The sequence below is a fragment of the Pristis pectinata genome, chromosome 14 (assembly GCF_009764475.1).
Source record: "Pristis pectinata isolate sPriPec2 chromosome 14, sPriPec2.1.pri, whole genome shotgun sequence".
Classification (NCBI taxonomy): Eukaryota; Metazoa; Chordata; class Chondrichthyes; order Rhinopristiformes; family Pristidae; genus Pristis; species Pristis pectinata.
The window spans coordinates 9,981,937-10,007,471 of NC_067418.1; the positions used below are offsets into that span (position 1 = coordinate 9,981,937).

At 45.1% G+C, this 25,535-nt stretch overlaps 1 protein-coding gene across 1 annotated transcript in view; it reads left to right on the top strand.

Moving 5' to 3' along the window:
• Positions 1-25,535, top strand: part of LOC127577696 (SH3 and multiple ankyrin repeat domains protein 2-like) — a 705,938-nt gene that overhangs the window by 19,469 nt on the left and 660,934 nt on the right. The window contains exons 4-5 of the mRNA XM_052029143.1: positions 1,550-1,658; positions 13,622-13,773. Coding sequence (XP_051885103.1) covers positions 1,550-1,658; positions 13,622-13,773 — 261 coding nt within the window. The remainder of the gene's footprint in view (positions 1-1,549; positions 1,659-13,621; positions 13,774-25,535) is intronic.

Genomic DNA, 25,535 nt, shown 5'->3' on the forward strand with positions numbered 1-25,535 from the left:
GAAACCAGAAATTTGCACAACTACGTTGATGGTAACGTCACATGCATGAAATAGAATGGGGAAATGACATCAGAACTAACGTGAATCATGACAGGAAGAGCCCAATTCCAATTATTTGATGGGCAGGACTTTTGATAAGAACAGGCAAGAGCTTCAAAACATGACCAAACAATTTTATGTGTAATTTACACATAAAACAAAATGCACAATTTTTGTTTTCATTCAATTATGTTAGTAGGCTAACATAATAGGCTATCAGGTAAAAGAGATCACCTTTTACCTATCAGTGGCAACAGTGTTTAATAACATGTTATTGATGGTCAGATTCAGACCAATTTATCAGCACCAAGGCTAACTTATCTTTTTAAACTCTTCTACTGACTGTTCCGCACATTGATTCAACCTTGAGGAGGAATATGTAGTGAAAAAGTGCTGGAGAGTTGAAATCAGATCTCAACCAGTCGCCCTTTGAACTAAAGTTAAACCTGTCGGAAACTACCAACAGTAAGATATATCTTTATTAGTCACGTAATAAGTCAAAACACCGCAGTGAAATACATCTTGCGTAGAGTGTTTTTGGGGGCAGCCCGCAAGTGTCGCCACACTTCCGGTGCCAACATAACATGCCCACAACTTCCTAACCCATACGTCTTTGGAATGTGGGAGGAAACCGGAGCATCCGGAGGAAACCCAAGCAGACACACGGAGAGAACGTACAAACTCCTTACAGACAGTGGCTGGAATTTGAAGCTGGGTCGCTGGCGCTGTAAAAGTGTTAAATAGGTCAAATCGTTAAAATTTCCCAAACATTCCTGGGGAGGATCAATTTATTAAACAGAGCAGCTTCTAGGATCCCTCCTTTCCGGAGCATTGCTGTGCACCGAAGGTGTCTGGCAATGCAGACTCCCTCAAGTCAGGTAAGTAGTAGGTAAGCGCCTGTTGTCAGGATAAAGTCAAGTCCACTGAAGTGGCTTGGTCAAGGAAATGTCCAGTCAAGTTTCGCCTTAGGCACAATTCCACCCTCCAAAATAGGTAGAATCAATTTTTTCTGCACTAGTGCTAAAGAGCAGGTGGTACATGATCCAATTTCCAGGTGTAATTTTCCTCACTGCTTCCACAGAGCGGGAATGTGCTTTGAAGCGAGATGCCACAACTTGTAGCCCCAGGCTGATGAGCTTTACTGTGAGAGCAACAATTTGCATGCAATTAAAAGCCATCACTTGTCCAGCTGCATTTCTTTCTCATCGGAGCTCAAATCTGGTTATTACATTCTTACAATGTTCTGTTTCAACCAAGTGCATGGAATGAAAAATCCCCAAAGCAGATAATGCTTTGTTGCTTTTGATCTTTTCTTGCTTGCAGGGACCAAGCAGCACTGGGAATTACCCTTGTATTATACTTGCTAATTGCTTTACACTGGAAGCAGCTCTTCCTCTGTAGCCTTGGCAGTAACAATTCTGGGAGTGGGACGTAAAGTATACTGTACCTGCCCAGGTGGTGATGGTGCCTCAGGCACTTTTCAAACAGTTTTTTGTTTTGTTTTCTTCAGGCCAACCTCAGAAAATTTATGGACCATGTTCAACATCGTGCCGTTGAGAAAATTACTAAGATGCTGGATCGAGGGCTGGATCCCAACTATTATGACTCAGAGAGTGGAGGTATGTCAATGACTAGGATGCCTTGGGAGAGAGTGTTTTGTACCTGAGAATGTTTGGAATTACAGTCGGAGTCATAGAGCACGGAAACAGCCCCATTTCCAAGCACAAACACAAGGCCAGGACATACACAGTGAATGGCAGTGTCCTGGGGAATGTTGCTGAACAGAGAGACCTTGGAGTACAAGTACATTGTTCCCTGAAAATGGCAACACAGGTAGACAGGATGGTGAGGAAGATGTATGGCATGTTTGCCTTCAACGGCCGAGGCATTGAGCATGAGTTGAGACGTCATATTAAATTGTACAAATCGTTGGAGAAGCTACACTTGGAATTCTGGGCACAACATTATTAGGAAGGATGCAATTAAGCTTGAGAGAGTGCAGAAAGGATTCTTAAGGGTGTTGTCTGGATTGGCGGGCTTGAGTTATCAGGAGAGGGTAGATAGGCTATATCTGTTTACCCTGGAGTGAAAGAGGCTGAGAGGTTTCATGATACAGCTATATAAAACTATGAGAGGCATATCCAGGGTTGACAGCCAGTGTCTGGTAGAATCCAAGGTAGGGGTGTCTAAAACTGGAGGAAATAGGTTTAAAGTGAGAGGGAGGAGGTTTAAAGGGGAACTGAGGGGTAAATTTTTCATACAAAAGAGTAGCTGATAACTGGAATGAGGAGGCAGGAACAGTAACAACATTTAAGGGGCATTGGACGGGTCCTTGAATGAACAAGGCGTAGAGGGATATGGAATTAATGCCATCAAGTGGGATTAGTATAGATAGCCATGATGGTCGGCAGAGATGCAGTGGACCAAAGAGCCTGTTTCTATGGTGTACAACTCTATGACTCTATGTACACTGAGACCCCACTTTTCATCAGTACTTTCTGGGGCTGACTATTCATTTTGTATATCCTGGCCTTTAAATGGTCTTTCCAAATTGCATCATCTTAAATTTGTCACGTTTAAATTCCACCTGCCATTGCTCTGCCCACCTCACTAGCCCATCAATTATTAAGATAAATGATCTTATCAATAAAGGCATATTAAGTGCAGATAATAGGACCTAGCAAGCACAGTGTATTCTTGACAGAGTTCAAACTTTTTCTTTAATAGTGACATGTGATGGGTTATTTAAAAGTAGCACCATGGTTTCATCTGGGGATTGAAGACTTCATGTTAATTTGTGCTTCTTATACTTTCTCTTTTATGTTGGTTAACTGAGTAAGGAAGCAGCAAGTGCAAATTAAATTCAACGCGGCAGGGTGTAAGGGAGAGTGTGAATGAGTTGCACCACCTTGTGACCAGTTTAAGTGCTGCAGCGGAAACAGAGCACGTGCCAGCTTACTGTATCCACTTTCCTGAATTGTGATCCCAGAGCTCTTCACAGCCAATGAAGTACTTTTGAAGTGTAATCATTATTACAGGAAACAGTGGCCAAATCCCACGCAGTTGTACCCCAAGTAATGTTGTTTGAAAGATTAATATGGTATGTTGGGGACATCATCCCAGGTTGACTTTGAAGGGTGTCATGTAACCTGTTAGGTCTGTTTGAGATGTCAAATGGAATCAATGGAGTGGGACTTGACCCCTAAAACTCAGCCACTGTTAAAGATGAGCAAAAGTCAAGGGTATAACGACTACCCGTCACCGTAGAAGCCCTCTTATTGTTTTCCATTGTGTTTTCCTTCTGGAATATTGAGACCACATTCTGGGTAACTGCGGCAGATTTTCTCCTATCACGGGCCAGTTCCGAAGGGAACTGCTGGCTACTTCATGCCTGCTTATGTCATCAGACTTCTGCTCCTGCACATTGAGATGTAGAAATCTCAGAATCAGAATCAGGTCTATATGACATGAAATTTGCTGTTTTGCAGCAGCAGTATAGTGCAAAGACATAAAAAAAACTATAAATTACAAAATAAATAGTGCAAAAAGAAAGGAACAATGAGGTCGTGTTCATGGGTTCGTGGACCGTTCAGAAATCTGATGGTGGAGGGGAAGAAGCTGGTCCCGAATCGTTGAATGTGGGTCTTCAGATGCCTGTACCTATTATTCATGTAATGCCCATTTCTGCTTGTACTGACATTAAACGGAGCTCAACTATCCATGCTACAGCTGTCAAGAACAATCCCAGTGGTACAAAGGTCCCATCATGCTAGCTTCTCACTTTTATCACCACTAAAGGGACACTGTTGGCGTTGGGAGACCTGACTGTGCAGCTGCAGAACTGAGTGCAAGACATCCAAACAGTTCCCGAAGGTCAGAAAGTGTGTTACAACTAACTTGTGTTTTCTCCAACATGTAACTACATGGCGGGCTACACAAGTACCAGAATAATAGCGATAAATGCCGTTGGTATCCTGAAGAAGAGATTTACTGAAATAAAACCAGAAAATGCTGGAAACACTCAGCAGCTCAAGTAGCATCCGCGAAGAGAGAAAAAGAGTTAATGTTTAAGGTTAAAGACCTGTTGCCAGAACTTAGAAAGAGAGAAAACAAGTTAGCTTTAAGTTGCAGAGAAAATGGGGGAGGAATGGACGGGACAATGAGATAATCTCTGATAGAGTGAGTGCAGGGTTGCCATGGGGATAAGTTGTAGAGGATGTTAGACCAATGGATTAATAGGAGCAGATGGAGAGAAACAAAATGAGTAAAAGCTATGAAACTAGTGCGAATACAACAAAAGAAACCATAGAACCATAGAACCATACAGCACAAAACAGGCCCTTCAGCCCACCGTGTCGTGCCGTCCATCAGACCACCCTCACACTACCTAACCCCTTCCTCCCGCATATCCCTCTATCTCACGTTCCTCCATATGCCTATCCAACAAGCTCTTGAACCTGTTCAATGTATCTGCCTCCACCACCACCCCAGGCAGTGCATTCCATGCACCAACCACTCTTTGGGTGAAAAACCTCCCTCTGACATCTCCCCTGAACCTCCCACCCATAACCTTAAAGCCATGACCTCTCGTCTTGAGCATTGGTGCCCTGGGAAGGAGGCGCTGACTGTCTACTCTATCTATTCCTCTCAATATTTTATATACCTCTATTGTCACAAACCAGCAACAAAAGAAACACACTGAGCATGATTTAGTTTTAAAAACTATTTTATTAATTACTACTTATGATAATACGTAAAATAAAAGTAAAAATGTTAGTATGTTAGAATTCAAAAAATGTTAAACCTTGAACGTTAACCCCAAAACTAAACTCTTCGTGTGTGTGTGTGACAAAGTCCAAAACTCCCAGTTCCGGAATGGTTCTTAAAGTTCAGTTCCGCAAGCCATAAGGTGAAACATGAGCAAGGGCTTCTTCAACAACCACCGTTGTCTGAAGATAAGACGTAGACGTAGAGAAACATAGAGAGAGTAAATACGAATCCAAATGTTCCACGATGGAACCCAGACGACACTTCAGTGTTTACTCGGTAGTGACTTCCTCACCCCGAAAAGCATCCGAACCATGGTCGTCCACACATAAATACCTGTTTCCTTCTACAGGTCAGCAACAAAGTGAACTCCACTGGATTACTTCCAACTTCCATACATGGATTTCTATGGCAGACACAGTTATTGTTTCTCATCCATCGATAGAGAAAACAAGCAGGCTGGTGTCTCTCTCCCTTCTCTCTCTCTCTCCTTCTAACTTCTTCAACAACGTCATTACGTCCTTTATCTTCTATTGACGTAAGCACGCCCCACACACACATACACACACACTCTCTATCTTAAAGGGACTTTCACTGAGTCCGTAACACTATCATGTCTCCTCTCATCCTCCTCCTTTCCAGTGAATAAAGCCCTAGCACCTTAAGCCTCTCCTCATATTCAATACTCTCCAATCCAGGCAGCATCCTGGTAAATCTCCTCTGCACCCTCTCCAATGCCTCCACATCCTTCCTATAATGAGGCAACCAGAACTGAACACAGTACTCTAAGTGTGGCCTAACTAGAGTTTTGTAAAGCCGCATCATAACCTCGCGGCTCTTAAACTCAATCCCGCGACTTATGAAAGCCAACATCCCATTGGCCTTCTTAACTGTTCTTTCCACCTGTGAGGCAACTTTCAATGAACTGTGAATATGAACCCCCAGATCCCTCTGCTCCTCCACACTGCCAAGTACCTTGCCGTTTACCCTGTACTCTGCCCTGGAGTTTGTCCTTCCAAAGTGTACCACCTCACACTTCTCCAGATTGAACTCCATCTGCCACTTGTCAGCCCAGATCTGCATCCTATCAATATCCCTCTGTAAGCTCCGACAGCCCTCCACACTATCCACAACACCGCCTATCTTAGTGTCGTCCGCAAACTTACTAACCCAGCCTTCCACCCCCTCATCTAAGTCATCTATAAATATCACAAAAAGTAGAGGTCCCAGAACCGATCCCTGCGGGACACCACTAGTCACTGCCTTCCAATCTGAGGGCACTCCTTCCACCACAACCCTCTGCTTTCTACATGCAAGCCAATTCCTAATCCACACAGCCAAGCTTCCTTGGATCCCTTGGCCTCTGACCTTCTGAAGAAGCCTACCATGAGGAACCTTATCAAACGCCTTACTAAAATCCATGTAAACCACATCCACCACACTGCCCTCATCAATCTTGCTGGTCACCTCCTCAAAGAACTCTATCAGGCTTGTGAGGCAAGATCTTCCCTTCACAAAGCCATGCTGGCTGTCCCTAATCAGTCCATGATTCTCAAGGTGTTCATAAATCCTATCCCTTAGAATCCTTTCTAACAGCTTACCCACCACAGACGTGAGAATCACCGGTCTATAATTCCCTGGCCTATCCCTATTACCTTTTTTGAACAAGGGGACCACATTCGCAACCCTCCAATCCTCCGGCACCACCCCCGTAGACAACGAGGACTCAAAGATCCTTACCAGCGGTTCAGCAATCTCCTCCCTAGCCTCTCGAAGCAGCCTGGGGAAAATCCCGTCAGGCCCCGGAGATTTATCTGTCTTAATATTATTTAACAACTTCAACACATCCTCTCTCTTGATATCAACAACCTCGAGAACATTACCCCTACCAGCACTCCCTTCCGCATCATCAAGACCCCTCTCCCTGGTGAATACCGAAGAGAAGTACTCATTGAGAACTTCTCCCACTTCTGCCGCCTCCAGGCAAATTCTCCCACCTTTGTCCTTAATCGGACCTACCTTCACCCTAGCCATCCTCCTACCCTTCACGTACTTGAAAAAGGCCTTGGGATTTTCCTTAACCCTACTAGCCAAAGCCTTTTCATGTCCCCTTCTAGCTCTCCTCAGCCCTTTCTTAAGTTCCTTCCTCGCTACCCTATATTCCTCACGGGCCCTGTCTGAACCTTGCTGCTTATACCTCACGTATGCCACCTTCTTCTCCCTAACAAGTCGTTCCACCTCTCTCGTCACCCAAAGTTCCTTCACCCTGCCATTCCTTCTCTGCCTCACCGGGACATATTTATCCCTAACATCCTGCATAAGATCCCTGAACATCGACCACATCCCCATGGTACATTTTCCTTCAAAAAGGACATCCCAATTTACACTCCCAAGTTCTCTCCTTATAGCCTCGTAGTTAGCCCTTCCCTAATTGAAAAATCTCTTGTCCTCTCTGCACCTGTCCCTGTCCATGACAATTTTAAAGGTTATGGAGCAATGGTCACTGTCCCCCAAATGCTCACCCACCGATAGATCCTTCACCTGTCCCGGTTCATTTCCTAAAACTAGATCTAACATGGCATTCCCTCTAGTCGGCCTGTCAACATACTGCGTCAGGAATCCCTCCTGGACACACTTAACAAATTCTGTCCCATCTAAACCTTTGGCACTAAGCAGGTTCCAGTCTATATTTGGGAAGTTGAAGTCTCCCATTATAATAATCCTGTTATTTCTGCTTCTCTCCAAACACTGCCTGCCAATCTGCTCCTCTATATCTCGACTGCTGCCGGGGGGCCTATAGAATACTCCTAGTAGAGTAACTGCTCCTTTCTTGTTCCTTAACTCCACCCATACGGACTCTAGAGATGATCCTTCTACAACATCCATCTTTTCCACAGCCGTAACAGTGTCCCTGACCAGTATCGCCACCCCTCCCCCTCTTCTCCCCCCTTCCCTATCCCTCTTAAAACACTGAAAACCAGGAATATTCAATATCCACTCCTCTCCTGACGTCAGCCACGTCTCAGTAATAGCCACGATATCATAGTCCCCCATACTTATCCAAGCCCTCAGTTCATCCCCCTTATTCCTGACACTTCTTGCATTTAAGTAAACGCACTTCAGTCCATCTACCTTACTACTTTTACAGCCTGTATTCTGCTTCTCCTTCCCCAAAGCCTCTCTACCTGTTTGATCTAACTTTTCCCCATTCCCTTCTTCCTCTGACCTACTCCTCCGGTTCCCTTCCCCCTCACAAACTAGTTTAAACCCTCCTGTACCACCCTAGCAAATCTCGCCGCAAGGATATTGGCCCCCTTCTGGTTCGGGTGTAACCCGTCCTCTCTGTACAGGTCCCACCTTCCCGAGAAGAGATCCCAATGATCCAGAAATCTAAAACCCTCCCTCCTGCACCAACTTCTCAGCCACACATTTATCTGCCACCTCCTCCTATTCCTACCTTCACTATCACGTGGCACTGGCAGCAATCCCGAGATTGCTACCCTTGAGGTCCTGTTCCTCAATTTTCTGCCTAGCTCCCTGAACTCACTCTTCAGGACCTCATCCCCCTTCCTACCTATGTCATTGGTGCCAATATGGACCACAACTTCTGGCTGCTCTCCCTCCCACTCAAGAATTCTGTGGACCCGATCAGTGACATCCCGGACCCTGGCACCTGGGAGGCAACATACCATCCGGGATTCATGCTCACTGCCACAGAACCTCCTGTCTGTTTCCCTGACTATCGAGTCCCCTATCACTACCGCATGTCTCTTTCCCACCCTTCCCTTCTGAGCAGCAGTACCAGTCCCAGTGCCAGAGACCTGGTAACTGCAGCTAGGCCCCTGCAGGTCACCCCCTCAACAGCTTCCAAGGCAGAAAACTTGTTACTGAGGGGAACAGCCTCCGGGGCTCTCTGTCCTGTCTGCCTGCCTGACTTCTTCTTCCTCTTCCCTCCCCTGACAGTCACCATTCTATCTGCCTCCTGAACCTCAGATGTACCTACCCTAAGGGGGGTGACTGTCACCTGATGGACCATGTCTACATAACTCTCTCCCTCCCTTATGCTGCGCAGTGTTTGTAGCTGCGACTCCAGCTCATCAACTCTGAGCCGAAGTTCGTCCAGCGTCAAGCACTTACTGCAGATGTGGCCATCTTGGACCGCAGCAAGGTCCACGAGTTCCCACATCAAACAGCTGCAGCACACCACCATGTCCTCCATCTGACTACCTTATTTTTTCCCTAGTTAGTCCCACCTACAAATCTATAATGACCAAAAGCTAAACCTTGCCTTTACCTACTTACCAGCTACTTACCCTCCTTGCCCCTTCACGCCGAAGCCCCTTGAGCCAAAGCCCAGAACTCTCTGCTGCCACTCACTCAGCTGCCCGCTCCGACGCTGCCCGCTCTCTAGGCTGTTTGCTTTTTAAGCAGCCGGCGCCGCGCCTGCGCAGTCCAGCCCCCACTCGACTACTTAAAAAACTTACTAAAAAATCTAAACCTTACACTAAAAACCCTAACAAAAACTAACCCTTACACCCAAAAACCCTAACGTACGTTATGAAATGCAGGATGTGCCCTGGAGGTCAGGAAGTGCTAATGGAGAGAGACAAACTGCACCAATATCGCAGGTGGATGACTGTGGCAGAAATCGCCAGTTCCGATATAGAAAGGGAAGGTGCAGAATTCGACGTTGAGCTGGGAGAGCGGCAATATCCCCAGACAGAAGATGAGGTGCTGCTCCTTGTGCAGGAGGCCACAGACTGGTCAGAGTTGGGAGTGGGGACGGAGAATTGGAGTGGCAGGCAACAGGGGATCTCCGACCCGTCTCTATAGACTGATGCACTTGTTTTCCCTCCCTTTCCTGTGCCGAAGAAGGGTCTTCGACCTGAAACGTTAACTCTTGTTTCTCTCTCCACAGACACTGCCTGACCTGCTGAGTGTTTTCAGCATTTTCTGTGTTTATTTCAGATGTTCAGCATCTGCTGTTTGTTGACTTTCTTGAGATCCATTGCGAGTGTCTGGGAGTGCACTGATGCATGTGCCAGGCAGAGGTGCAGCCTACCACACAAGCTGAAGAGAGCAGCTGCTGCAGGAAGGAGAGCTGCAAGGAGACTTGGAACCTGAGGACCGTGAGACAGAGTCTCGGGAGCGGCAGGAACAAAAGGAATAGGAAGAAGACTGGGAAAGCATCACTGCCCAGGGTCACAAATCTCAGCTTCATTCCTCACTGCTCTGCCCAAGACCACTAGAAATGGCAGGGAGTTGCAGTCCATCACCAAAACCGAGCCTCCCCTCCATGACTCTGTCCTGCCCGTCCTGACGTGCCTTGGCAAGGCAGCCAACATAATCAAGGATGCCTCCCACCCTGGTCATTTTCTCTTCTCACCCTCCCATTAGGCAGAAGATACAAAACTTGAGAACACACATACCACTTGGTTCAAGGACAGCTTCTAACCCACTGTTATAAGTCTCTTGAACGGATCTCTTTGTATGAGAAGATGAGGCTCTTGATCTTTCAATTTACCTCATCATGCCCGTTGCATCTTATTTGTCTAACTGCAGTGCACTTCCTCTGTAACTGTAACACAGTATTCTGCATTCTGTTCCTGTTTTCCCTTTTGTACTACCTCAGTGTACTGATGTATGGAATGATCTATCTGGATGGCATGCAAACAAAAGCTTTTCATTGTATCTCAGTACATGTGACAATAATAAACCGATTACCAATTACCAATTCAAGCTGAGTGGAGGTAGTGGACCTTGAATGCACTACGTATATAAGACTCACTAACAGACTATTTTCATCAGGAATCCATGAAATACAATACCCTGCTGCAAAGCCAAGTGACCATCTCCTCCCTTCACTTGTTGCTAGCAACATACTACGTCAATAGTCAGCCAGTGGACTCATAAATTCTCCCACATTCTGGTGCATAGCAACATCAGCACTATGTGTAGGTGTATGATTCCCTGACCCTGTAACTTAAGCAGCTTGCTTTAAAGTCTCTGTGCTTCCTCGTGAGTGGCACCTTGCTGAAACAACTCTGACTTCTGCACATAATTCACTTCCCTCACAGCAGTTGTACTCTGCAGATCTCAGCCTTGGTGGAAATTTTGAACCCTTTGAACAGTTTCTTAACATCGATGGCTCATCAACACTGTGACCACAATGGGAATAATGTACTTTCATTGTATTGAACAGATCAGCATTCAGCAGCTTAGGTGAAGCACTGAGGGCTTGACATCAAGCAAAAGTCTGCTATCTTACTGGTTGGTTCACAAAGTGTGCTGGTTGGTAGGTTAATTGGCTACATGAATTACCAGTGAAAGGGTCCTATCAGTACAGATTGAAGAATCTCGACCTGAAATGTCATCTGTCCCATTTCCCTCCATAGATGCTTTCTGACCGTTATAGCTCCTGCAGTGGTTTGTGTGTTGTTTCAGATTCCAACATCTGCTGTTCTTTGTTCTATAAATTACCCTTCATATGGATGGATGGCAGAAGAATTGGGTTGGAGCTTGATGGATATGTGAAAGGGGATAGGTGATAGGAAATAAATTGGGGGAATAGGACTGATTGGGAATGATCTGAGAGTTGGCATGGACCTTGATGGGGTTGAATGGCCTCCTCTGCCATAAGAGAATATGAGCAATGAGAAATGCCCCATGGCATTCCAGTAGAGATTCATTTTAAGCCATTTCTCCAAGTTACGCAATGAGCACGTCTGACGAAGTCTTTGCAGTGAGCCCCATCTCTTTTCTCTTTAAGTGAGTTAAAGCTATTTCCCTCCATTGCTGCCTGTGATAGCGAGTTTCACATTCTCACTAGTATCCGAGTAGAAAAAAATCCCTTTAATTCTGAACTGTGTTTACTTCTGATGATCTTGTCGATATTAGTTTCTCCTGCAAGTGGAAACGTTTTCTCTGTAACCACTCCAACTTCCCCATACATAATTCAAAGACCCCTGTCAGGTCTCCTTTAATTGGGATACAGAGCTTAGTGAGCCTGGTCCTTGTCAGATGATGCTGTAGAGTACCGAGTGGTCTTTTGCTTCTGTTACTCCTTGATTTACAAACATTCGATTCACAAATTTTCACTGTGGTGCCATTCACGTGTCCTCGATTTATGAAGCTACTTTTCATCACAAGTTGCTGACTGCTGTCTGCCCTTGGGAATACACTGCAGCAAAACACCCTGAATGCACTTCATCCAAGCTTTTTGATTTACAAACTTTCACTTAGCAGAATGTTTTCTGGAAATAGAGCGCAGAACCTCTCCTATCTTCCCTCCTCCCCTCTGACCCAGGGGCAAAACTTCTCCCACCCCTTCTCCTGCCCTTCGACCCAAGGGCAGGACTCCTCTCAATCAGTCTGTTGCCCTCTCACTCATGGGCAGGACTTCTACTGTCTCCCTTCCTACCATCTGACCAGGGGCAGAACTTCTGTCCACTCTGTCTCAGGAGGTTTGTTGAGGGTGTACTCTCCGACTGTGCCATGTGCTAAGAATCACATAAGCTGCATCAATGTGTGCAGGCATTGCACCCTAAAGCTCTGTGGTACACCTTGATGTTGTGCCGTTTTGCCAATCTCTCCACAGTTGGTACTTTTTCCAATGAATTCAGCAGGGAGAGAACCCACCAAGAAGAAATTATATTGTGATAACCTGCTGTACAAATGAATGTTATTATAATGAACAAGGTGCTGGAGGAACTCAGAAGGTTGGGCAGGAGAGAAATGGACAGTCAGTGTTTCAGGTCGAGACCCTTCATTTGGACTGCGAAATGTCAACTGTCCACTTCCCTCCACAGATGCTGCCCGACCCACCAAGTTCCTCCAGTGTTTTGTTTGTTGCTCCAGATTCCAGCATCTGGAGTCTCTTGTGTCTCCATTATTATAAGAAAACAGCCATCTGTTTTGTCAGGAGTACAAAACAGTGGCTCGATAACACAGGACCTGGTGCCCATGGGCTGCTTCCAGGGACACACACTGAGACAGGCAGTTAATGGAAGGCCGTCAACTCATTGAAAGAGACCGCATGATCCACTCAAAAAACCCCTGGACTTCCAGCTGAGAAAACTATCCACGATCCAGTGTTGCTGACTGGCACACTGCAAAGTCCGGTTGTCACTGAGGTGCAGTTAGTGGAGCCATGGCCTCACAGTTCCACGAACCAGGTTCAGTCCTGGCTGCCGGTGCTGCCTGTGTGGAGTTTGCACACTCTCTACCAGGTGCTCTGGTTTCCTCCTACGTCCCAGAGGTGTGCATGTTGGTTGGATATATGGCCACTGTAAATTGTATCGTGTGTCGGTGATTGGTAGAATCTGGGGGGAGTTGACGGGAATGCGGGGGGAATAAAATCGGATTATCGTAGGATTAGTGTAAATTGGTGGTTGATGGTTGGCATAGTCTTGGCGGACTGAAGGGCCTGAGTCTGTGCTCTAGAACTCTAGGAGTCTGTGTTGTGGAATGTGCTTGAGAAAGATGCAAGCTATGTCAAGAAATAATGAGGGGAAATCTTCTGTGTAGTGCCAGCCACACACAATTGCCTTTACACGCAATGCACGTGGCCAATGCGCTCTTTGTTTTAAAGAAAAGTGGGATTGTAATTGTGTTAGATTGGGAAGACATTGGTTGTAAGCATATTGCCTGGAATTGTGTCTCTGTAAAAACTGTCTGTTTTGTACACAAAAAAATATAAAATGCACGTGACATGCTTGCATGCATGTGTGTGTGCATGCTTGTGTATGAGTGTGTGATTGCAATGTGGTGTGCAGCACTCCTGATGACTAATCATAAGGTGATTTCACCCTCACAGAAACTCCGTTGACATTAGCAGCCCAACTTGAGGTCCCGGTGGAGGTCATCAAGGCTTTACGGAACGGAGGTGCACATCTGGATTTCAGAGCCAAGGATGGCGTGACAGCTCTGCACAAAGCTGCCAGAGCCAAGAACCACACGGCGCTCATGGTAAGCCAAAGGACATTCAGTTCCTGTAGCCTGATCCACCATTCATGGCTGACCTGTATCCAAAATCCATTCAGCCGTGCTCCCGGGTCTCTTAATGCTCTCAACTGACAAAGATTTACTAATCTCAGATTTAAAGTGATTAGCTACACTCCTACATACTCCTAAATGTAAAGAGTTTGTTCTGCATCTCTGCCCCCTTTACACAAATAGTTGGTTCCTAATTTCTCTCCTGATTGGCTTAGATTTTTATTATTGTCATCATCTGCTCATCTCTCTCCACCCGTGGAAGAGGTTTCTCTTGGAGCAAGAGTGGAGATAGCAAAAGTGGAAACACTGACTAAATATTTCAGCCCTCTTTGGATTTGGGAATGCTTCTGAGGACTGCAGGGTGGCAAGTTCTATGGTACAGCTGAAGAAAGGGGTTGAAATTGAGAGTGCCATTGGTAAGGACCATTGTCATGGCCAAAGTTGCTTCTTTCTTGGTGAATCAGAGATTATTAAAGGGCAGCCAGTATGGCATTGGTAAAGGCAAATGATGCTTGACTAGCCTGATTGAGTTCTTTCATTATCAGGGAGGGTTGATCAAGGTGGTGTAATAGATGTTGTCTGCATGGACTTTCAAAGGACATTTGTTAATTGTCCCACATACAGATTATTCAGAAAACAGAACTGCATGGGGTTAAAGCAGTTGTGATTAATTAGAAGCTTAACTGACTGGAGATAGGACCAGAAAGTAGTGATGGATTGATATTTTTTCTCTCCAGGGAAAGAATGCACTGGTACCCTAAGGTTGGCATGAGAACTATTCTTTTTATATAAAACGTCCTGGACCTCAGCATACTTGCTTAAATCTGCATATGAATACATTTAGATAATAATGTATTTCAGGAGAAGTTGGAATAAATTAATAAGATGGTTAGAGGAATGGCTAAATGCAATTTAATGCACATAACATCAACTTGTATTTTGTTGTAAAATATTCCCAAGCCATTTCACTGAGCTGTTATCAGGCAGGATTGACCAAGTCACGTACAGAGATATTGGAACAGATACCCCATAACATGTCCCAAAAGGGAAATTTTAAAGCATGATTTGAAAGAGGATAGATATGGTTTAAGACTGGGCATTTTATTGTTGGAGGTGTGCAGATGTCTCAAACAGTTGTGGTTGCTGATGAAGGATGAGGTCATGTACTGATTAAATAAGGTTAAGAATTTTAGGTTTGAGTGACACCCAGATGCCATGATTGATTAACAAAAACGCAAAGGTCACTGTTCCTTAAAAAAAATGCTCCACTTGGTTCACTTTATACCCTGAAAATGGATCCAGGACCTCTTCACTGGGTGCTTCCTGAAACATGCACTGATTCAGGAAGCTCTGTGCATAGTTCAAGAGTTCTTCCCCATCTTTGACTCTTAAACTATCACTAGTCCAGTCTATTATCAAAATAATGATCCTTACAGTTGTTGCACCTTTTGGTAACTCTCACATTGGAATTTAAAGTTCACCACTGAACTTATGGCTAAACTCTTACTTGATTTAGTTTCAGGCCCTTAAAGACGTTGAGATGTGATGAAATTGGTAACAGTTGCTGGAATTCCATAGTTAAAGCCTTCTGGGCACTTTGTATTCTCAGGGTATGTTGGCTAGTACTTGTCTAATGTAAAAGGTGCAGCAGGGATTGCATAATGCTCTGCTCAAAGCATCCTTCAACTGGTTGTCCTGCAGAGGGCTCACCAGAGCAAGAATTGAAATGTGAGCTGGTGAGGCTTGGTTTATGGAGAAGTGCATCGAGCCTGCAGCCAAAACAGGCCACTTAACTCAACTGGTCTGTTCCACCCCCATGCACGCATTACATGTCATTTTACTCCTTTCTCCCAGATCTGCTCTTCTACGTTCCCTGGAAAGCATCCAGCTGGATCTGTTTACCTGCTGCAAACATTCTAGGATATTTTGAGTTCCATGTCCTTGAAGCTCTTTAGTTAAGGCAATTTTCATGAATTTCCTTTTGGATGCTTCAAGCTGCCTTCTTTAAATTTACTCAGGTGTGAGGTTGCTCAGTGGGTGGCAACTCACTAAACTGTGAGGCCAGCAGCCATGTGTTCAAGTCCCACCACACAATCAAAGAACATCAAAAACTGCAGATTTTGGAAATCGGAAATAAAAAAAGAAAACACTGGAAATGTTCAGCAGATCAGGCAGCATCTGTTGAGAGAGAAACAGTTAATGTTTCAGGTCTGGGGATGCTTTATCAGAACGGTCCCACTACATAGACTTGAGTGGAAATATTCAGGGTGACATTGCTATGTAGTGCAGAGGGAGTGCTGCATTGTCGGAAGTGCTGTCTCTTGGATCATTAAAGTTCCGCCTGCTCTCTCAGGTGAACGTAAATGAACCAGCGGTGCTGTTCAAAGAAGAGCCCGAGGCATTCTCCCTAATGACCTGACCAGTATTTACCCTCACCGGAACAGATTATCTAGTCATTATCTGGTTACTCTTTATGAACCACTTAGCTGAGCTCTCTCTCACAACAGTGAGCACACTTCAAAAAGCACTTCATTATCTGTAAAGTCCTGTAGAATGTGAAAAGCATATAAATTGAAGTCTTTAATTGACTACCTCTGGATTATGGTCTTATCCACAAGTAGGAACATCTTCCGTAATCTACTTTACAAGAGCCTTTCATAATTCTATGAACTCAGTCACCAACTGTAGAGAAAGGGGTCACGGAATGTTCAACCTTTCCAGATAAATATATCTTGGCAGTTCTGGTATTGCCCCTGTAAATCTTTCTCCAACTTTTGCATTGCCTTTTTATCATTTTGAGACAACTGCATGGTTTAAAAGCAAGTTTTAATTTTGAAAAGTAGCTACACTGGCTTTAGTATGACCATGAGGCATTTGTTCAATATAACTTAGCAAATCCTAAGATAAATGAGCAATTTGCAACAGAATTTAAAACGTAATATCCTTCCTGAGGCTAGTTATAGAGTCCCAGTCATACAGCATGAAAACAGGCCCTTCTGCCCAACTTGTCCATGCTGACTGTTTTACCCAGCGAGCCAGTCCCATCTGCCAGCATTTGGCCCATAGCCCTCTAAACCTCTCCTATCCATGTACTTATCTAGATGGCTTTTAAATGTGGCTAATGTGCCCGCCTCAACCACTATTTCTGGCAGCTCGTTCCAAATATGCACCACCCTTTGCGTGAAGAAGCTGCCCTTGATGTCCCTTTTAAATCTCTCACCTCTGATCTTAAACCTATGTTTTTAGTACCCCCCCTCCCTGGGAAAAGACAATGTGCCTTCACCCTGTCTACGCCCCTCATGATCTTGTATACCTCTATCAGGTCACCCCTCAATCTCCCACGATCTAGTGATCTGCCTCAGATACTATCCATGTTACTGGAAGTTTTCATAACTATCATTTTGAATCTGGAATGAGACTTGAAATCACTCAAGTGTGCACAACATAGTTCTCTTATTAGTTGTGAACCTCATGGCTGATGTCCAATGTGCTTTTATTTACTGATACATATGGGTGCTCCAACAGGAGGATCAATGACCGAGGTGTAATTTCTTTTTGTATTAATCTTTGAGTTGTGGGATCCATGGCAAGATGGAATGTTATTACCCACTCTAGTTGCACTTGAAAAGTTGGTGAGTGGTCTGGTCCATTGGCTGCAGATAGTTCAGTGCTAGTTAATACATTAACTGAGAAAAGTTAAAGAGAAACTGCAATGCAAACTCTGATGAAAGAGGCAATTTGACAACGGTGAGATGTTATTGTTCTGGTGTGAACTGTCAATAAGAGTTTACTTCTTCAGTTGTGTAATGCCTGCTTAAAGGGTCTAACCTGCCATTTAATCTGCCAACGTTTTCTCATAGAGTCATAGAGCTATACAGCATGGAAACAGGCCCTTCGGCCCAAGTTGGCTGTGCTGACCAAGTTGCCAAACGGAGCTAGTCCCATTTGGCCAATATTTCTGTAAACCTTTTCTATCCACGTAACTGTCCAAATGTCTCTGGCAGCTGGTACCATATACCCTCCACCCTCTGTGTGACAAATCATTCCTCTCTCACTTTCAACCTATGGCCTCTAGTTTTGGATTCCCCTACCCTGGGGAAATGACTTTGGCTATTCAGCTTCATGATTTTATAGATCTCGATAAGCTCACCTCTCAGCCTCCTATGCTCCAGGGAACAAAGTCCTTGCCTATCCAGTCTCTCCTTATAACCCAAGCCCCTACCAGTCCTAGTAACATTCTTGTATATCTCTTCTGCACCTTCTCCAGTTCAAGTCTTCCTATCGTGGGGTGACCAGAACTGTATGCAGTATTCCAAAGGTGGCCTTACCAGCGTCTTGTACAACTGTAACATGACATCCCAACTCCTGTATTCAATATTCTGACCAATGAAAGCAACTGAGCCAGACGCCTTCTTCACCACCCTATCTGTGTGACCACTTTCAAGGAACAATGTAAATTGGTTTATTATTGTCACATGTACCAAGGCGTAGTGAAAAACTTTGTTTTGCATTGCCATCCATACAGATCAATTCATTACAACAGTGCATAGAGGTAGTACAAGGGAAAACAATAACAGAATGCAGAATGAAATGTTACAGTTACAGAGAAAGTGCAGGCAGACAGTAAGGTGCAAACCATAATGATGCAGATTGCGAAGTTAAGAGTTCATCTTATCGTGCTAGGAAACCGTTCAAAAGTCTTATAGTAGTGGGATAGAAGCTATCCTTGAGCCTGATGTTAGGTGCTTTCAGGCTCTTGTATCTTCTGCCCGATGGGAGTGGGGAGAAGAGAGAATGTCCAGGGTGGGGAGGGTCTTTGATTATGTTGGCTGCTTTACCAAAAAAGCAGCGAGAAGTTCATCAAGTCTATACCAGTTCTTAGACTGATTTCATTGGTCCCATTCTCCCATTTATTTTGCTGTGAGCTATACTCTCTCATGTGCCTATCAACTACCCCTGATTCTCCTGTCACCCATCTACACAAGGGTTAATTAACAGTAGCCACTTCACCTACCGACTAGCCCACATTTGGGATGTGCAGGAAAACAGGATCAGCCAGGGGAAGCGCATGTGGTTGCAGGGAAATCATGCAAATTCTACACAGACAGCACCAGTCAGGACTGAACCCGGGTCACTGGAACTGTGTGACATCAGCATTACCTGCTGCATCGCTGTACACTATATGATGAGAAGGAGAAATGCAGGCTCATTGTCAACCAAATGCACAGTGCCTCCTACCTTTGTAACAGCTAAGATATCAGTGCACGGTGCCCTTGTTTGAAATGGGCATTTGATTATTGGCACGGACGATAATGGGACAGAGACACAAGTTCAAGTTCAAGTTACTTTATTGTCATTCATCCTTGCTATAAAAACACAGGGCAGAACGAAATGTTGTTCCCCCAGACTCATGCAACAGAGGACATATGTAAAACAGAAGGCATACAATAAACACAGACAAAAGAAATAGTGCATACAAATAGTGCAAAAAACGGTATATGCAAAATACAAATTTAGTGCAGAGTTAGTGCAAAACCGAGTTGGATGAAGAAAATACAAAACTCAATGTGTTGTACTAATTGTATAAACATGTTCAGCAGCAGCCAAAATTCTTATACGCCGTTGTGCAAACCAGGGCTTTTGACGCGGCATTTGTCTGAAACTGTCTCCAGGGTACTCCGGAGTCTGACAGCCTGGGGGAGAAATCTGTTGTACAATCTAGTAGTTCTGGCCCGAATGCTCCAGTACTGCTTGCACAAGAGACTGCAGATGCTGGAATCTGGAGCAAAAAGCAAAATAGCTGGAAGAACTCAGCAGGTTAGGCAGCATCTGCAGAGGCAAAAGAGATGTGTCAATGTTTCGGGTCGAGACCCTGCATTGGAACTGGTGGGAAGAAGAACGACGTTCTTTATATGGACATGCAGGGGGAAGGTGGGACAGGAGATGGTAGGTGGAACCTGATGAGCAGGGGAATGATGGGCAGAATGGGGGAAGGGGGCAGGGATGGAAAAGATGAACAAGGGGATAGAGAACCTGGGTGGACTGGTGGGAGTGAGAGAGAAACAGAGATGGGGTGTGTTACCTGAGCTTGGAAAATTGGGTTGTAGGCTATGCAAGCAGAGTATGAGGTGTTGTTCTTCTAGTTTGCATTTGGCCTCAGCGTGGCTGTGGAGAAGTCCAAGGACAGATAGCTCGGTGTGGAAATGGGATAGGGAGTTGAAATTACATGAAACTGGTGAAACAAGATGGCCATTATGGACAGAGCCCAGATTTTATGTAAGAAGGTTGCCCAAGCTACACTTGGTCTCGCCAATGTAGAGGACGCTACGTCATGGGCACTGAGTGCAATAGACCAGGTTGGAGGAGGTGCACTTGAATCTCTGCTTCACCTGGAAGGGCTGTGTAGGTCGCTGGATGGTGGTGTCAAAGGAGGTGGAGGGACAAGTGTTTCACCTCCTATGGTTGCAGGGGAAAGCAGCAGGGACAGGCAGGGGTGGGTGGGAAGGGATGCGCAGACCAGGGAATCACGGAGAGGATGGTCCCTGCGGAAAGCAGAATGGGGGAGTGGGGAGGGGAAGATGTGGCTTGTGGTAGGATCCTGTTGAAGCCTGCAGAAATGGTGAAGGATGATGCGCTGGATGCTGAGTCTAAAGGGGTGAAAGGTATTGGTATTGGTTTATTATTGTCACTTGTACCGAGGTACAATGAAAAACTTGTCTTGCATACTGATCATACAGGTTAATTCATTACACAGTGCAGTTACATTGGGTTAGTACAGTGCATTGATGTAGTACAGGTAAAAACAATAACAGTACAGAGTAAAGTGTCACAGCTACAGAAAAAGTGCAGTGCAATAAGGTGCGAGGTCACAACAAGGTAGATTGTGAGGTCAGAGTCCATCTCATCGTATAAGGGAACCATTCAGTAGTCTTATCACAGTGAGATAGAAGCTGTCCTGGTACGTGCCCTCAGGTTCCTGTATCTTCTACCTGATGGAAGAGGAGAGAAGAGAGAATGACCCAGGTCGGTGAGGTCTTTGATTATGGTGGCTGCTTCTCCAAGGCAGCGAGAGGTAAAGACAGAGTCCAAGGAGGGGAGGCTGGTTTCTGTGACATGCTGGGCTGTGTCCACAACTCTCTGCAGTTTCTTGCTGTCCTGAACAGAGCAGTTGCTATGCCAAGCCCTGATGCATCCAGGTAGGATGCTTTCTATGGTGCGTCGATAAAAGTTGGTGAATGTCAAAGGGGACAAACTGAATTTCTTTAGCCTCCTGAGGAAATAGAGGCACTGGTGAGCTTTCTTGGCCGTGGCATCGATGTGATTTGACCAAGACAGGCTGTTGGTGATGTTCACTCCCAGGAACTTGAAGCTCTCAACCCTCTTGACCTCAGCGCCGTTGGTGTAGGCAGGTGCATATACACCGCCCTCTTTCTTGAAGTCAATGACCAACTCTTCTGTCTTGTTGACATTGAGGGAAAGGTTGTTGTCATGACACCATTCCACTAAGCTCTCTATCTCCTTCCTGTACTCTAACTCATTGCTGTTTGAGATACGGCCTACTACGGTGGTATCATCCGCAAACTTGTAGATGGAGTTAGAACAGAATCTGGCCACACAGTCATGAGTATATAGGGAGTAGAGTAGAGGGCTGAGGACACAGCCTTGTGGGGCACCAGTGTTGAGAATAATCGTGCCGGGGGTATTGCTGCCTATCCTCATTGATTGTGGTCTGTTGGTTAGAAAGTCAAGGATCCAGTTATAGTGGGAGGTGTTGAGTCCTAGGTCTCAGAGTTTGGTGACAAGTTTGCTTGGGATTATGGTATTGAAGGCAAAGCTGTAGTCAATAAATAATAAGTGAACTCTATCTTTGTTCTCTCTGGGGTGGGGGGTGGTGAGGAGGGCAAACATATTGGAAATGGAGGAACTGCATGTGGGTTCCGTCAATTATGGCAGAGGTGAAGCCACATTTACCGGAGGAAGGAGGTCATCTCAGAAGTCTTAGAATCTTGACAACAGACGCAGTGGAGATGGAGAAACTGAGAGAAAGGGATCACATCCTTACAGGAGGCAGGATGGGAGGAGGTGTAGTCAAAGTAGTTGTGGAAGTTGATGTTTATAATAGATATCGGTAGCTAGTTTGTCTCCTGTGATGGAGACAGAGAGATGCAGAAAAGGAAGAGAAGTGTCCAGGTGAATTTGATGGCAGGGTGGAAGTTGGTGGCAAAGGTGACAAGTTCTGCACAAGTGCAGGAAGCAGCATCAACACAGTCGTCAACATAGCAGAGAAAGAGTTGGGGAGAGATGCTAGAGCAGGTTTGGAACAAAGACTGTTCCATGTAGCCAGCAAATATACAGGCATAGCTAGGGCCCATGCAAGCGCCGTGGCAACACCTCTGATCTGTAGAAAGTGGGAAGAATCAAAAGGAAAGATTTTGAGGGTAAGAACAAGTTCTGCTTGGTTAATTAGAGTATTAGTGGAGGTGAACTGGTTGGGTCTTTGTTCCAGAAAGAAGTGGAGAGCCCTAAGACCTTCCTGATGGGGGATGGAGGTGTGTAGAGGCTGGGCATCAGTGGTAAAAAAAATGAAGCAGTTGGATCCAGGGAATTGGAAGTTATCAAAATGGTGGGGAGTATGAGAGGTGTCCCAGACGTATGTGGGAAGGGACTGGATAAGGGGAGACAGGATAGAGTCAAGGTAGGAAGAGATAATTTTGGTGGTGCAGGACGGGCAGAAACACTGGGTCTACTGAGGCAGTTCTGTTTATGGATCTTAGATAATGGTATAGACACAGGTTTCAGGCCCCTCACCAGAACCTGCGATTGCAGTCATGAAATCTTTGTCGACAAGAGGACCAAGCCAAGCTCCTGAATGCAAGGAACTGAAACATGACTTCCCTAATTGTGAAGCTGGAGTAGGTCAGGATTGACCATCTTTTTTCCTGTTCCTCTCTGAACTCCATCTTATCTTTCTGAATAAGCCCTCCTTGTCCATCACCTCACTGCATGTTACTGTCTAGAACTCGCCAGTTCACTCGGATCAAGGACCTCACTGCTGAGGAGCAGGATGATGTGTAGACACTCAGGAGAAAGGATCGACAGTTTGTGAATCAATATATACATTAGGCCCCCTCCATCCTTGGCCACCTCAATTTCCCAATGATGCTTTACAAGCAGCAGCTTGGGCCTGAACTTCTTCAGCATCACAAAATGTTTTTACGTGCCATGCGAAGAACTTTGACTAAAAACTTTTTGCTAAGAATGACCGAGTCCTTTGTTAATGAATTGCATCGATTACAAAACTTGTCCAGTATCCTCGGAGCATACAAACATCATATTGAACCATAGCCCAGTCTTGTTTCTGCCTCTCTCCCGAGTGCCTAACCACACCTCCATCTTGCCCTGACATTCAATGTTCCAAACTGCCAACCCCACTTTGCCTTCTGTACTCCAGGTCAGACTACCTCTGCCCTTTCTATGCTGTTCTCACATCTCTCACGCTTGAAATTGTTGGTCTGCTGGTTTCCCCTGCTGTTTCTGCAATGGCAAATACAGTGGAGGAAAGGCTTTGTGGGATCTTGTGCATGCAAGGTCTGTCTAAATCACACAGTGCCTTGGACTGACAGTATGTTGGTGTGGAGAATGAAGGCACAGGCCCCCGGACAGGATGGTTTTAATGCACATTTTTTAGAGCCAGGGAGTATCTGACCCCTTCTCTTCTGACTGCACACATTACAGCTTTGAAGACATGGCACTGAGTTCAGAAGCTTGCTTGCTGCTCCCATTGCCACCATCTCTAGATCCATCTTTTGTTTCTTTACTTGTCCCCTCACAATCCACTATCACCTGCATTTTGTTATAATCTCTCCTGCCCTCTTATCCTATCACAGACCTTGCTCCATCTGCCTCTCAATATATACTTCTTGCTCTCTCTCTGTCTGCCTCCATCTCTCATTCACCTGCCACTGTCTCCCAACACCCCTGCTCCCCTCCCCTATCTGGCGCAACCTGCCTGTCACCTTACACCCTTCCTTAGTCCACCTCGGACTTCTTTCTCGTCACTCCCCTTCTCCTCTTCATACCGGACATCTCCCCTCTCCACTCTCAGTCCTGATCCAGGGTTTCAACCTGAAATGCTGACAATTCCTTTCCTCTCACAGAAGCTGCTCAACCCACTGAGTTTCTCCAGCAGATTGTTTGTTGCTGTAGGAATTGGTTAGCCGTGGCATCGATTCCAGCTTAGAGCCTCCCTGGGCCTTGCCTGGGTTCCAGCCAATGTGGGCCAGCTTTTCTTCTTGGTTGTGAGTGAAGGACCCCATCCTATAACTGAAGAAAGAATGCCAGCCTTGTGATGTGACACTTGTACTTCACCATGAGTATGCTGTCCTTCTGTCCTTTTTGTACCTGAGTCTGGCAGTGAGAAAGTAGGCCACAGATATTGCAATAAGTTAAATTTAAATAGGAAGAAGTATTTTTTACTTGTGTTGTTAACGGCTGAAGGATATTTGACAGTGAGATGTCAGTGAGCACTAGACTGCTATTATTACCTACCAACTTTATTTTGTTGGTTACAGCAAAAATACCTTCCATAGCAGCACTTAAGCCAATCATTTTAACATTTTGATTGGCAAGGATCATAAAATAATGACAATCTATTGAATTAGATGTTAAAGTGCTATCAACACTGTATGCGGATGCCTTTAGCCTTGCGTTTTAACTGCACGTTATTAATAATAGATTTGCCAAGGAACTGTCAAAGTGCTCCGTATTATTGAAGGCAGTAATAATAGACGCATGTCTCTGGATGTCCATTACAGCGGGAATCCTTCACATTTCAAGACCTCCCAATGAGTTATAGGTATGCTTGAGAGGTTGGCTTCTTCTGTCATTTATGGTAAACCACAGAGGCAGCTTCTGCATCCATTCAAGACAAATGCTGCTGTCAGCTGGGGTCATGGAGATGAATCTGAATTGACAAGCATCACAGGCATTAGGATTACAGGGAAAAGAGGCTTTTCAGCCCATTTGGCCTGTGCTGCAGTCAGTTAGATTGTACTTGATTTGTACTACAGCTGCCTTTAATCTACATAGATTGATACCTTTCATCAGTCAATTGAACATCCTCAAAACTTTCATTCAATTCACCCAGTGTCCACAGTGATCTGCAACTCTTGATTTCTGCTACCACCTCTGTCAAAAGATGCTACTTGCTTGCACCCCTGGCTCCAAGTTAGAGATGATCTCTCACCCCTTGTTCTGGATTCATTGGGTTCTCCACAAATAATTGCATTAAGTAAGAGGAAGTGTAAAGCTGGTCTACTTTTCCATGCTAAACTTGCCTTATGGCAAATTACAATTATGCTGACATCTGTAGTTGTCTATGTGGGAAAAAAAAATCAGCATTGACTAGTGACAGTACATAGTTACTGGCCAAAATTAAACTATTGATACAGAGACACAAGAGACTGCAGGTGCTGAAATCCGGAGCAACAAATAAAATGCTGGTAGAACTCAGCGGGTCGGGCAGCATTTGTGGAGGGAAAGGAAGTGTCGATGATTCGGGTCCTGGTGCAGGATTTCGACTCAAAACATCAACACTTTCTTTTCCCCCACAGATGGTGCTCGACCCGTGGAGGTCCTCCAGCAGATTGTTTGTTAAACTATTGATACCCAGGTTAAAAATCTGAGTCTGTGAAATTCAAGCTAAGTTCTTATAACATGGCAGATCGTCCACTGGA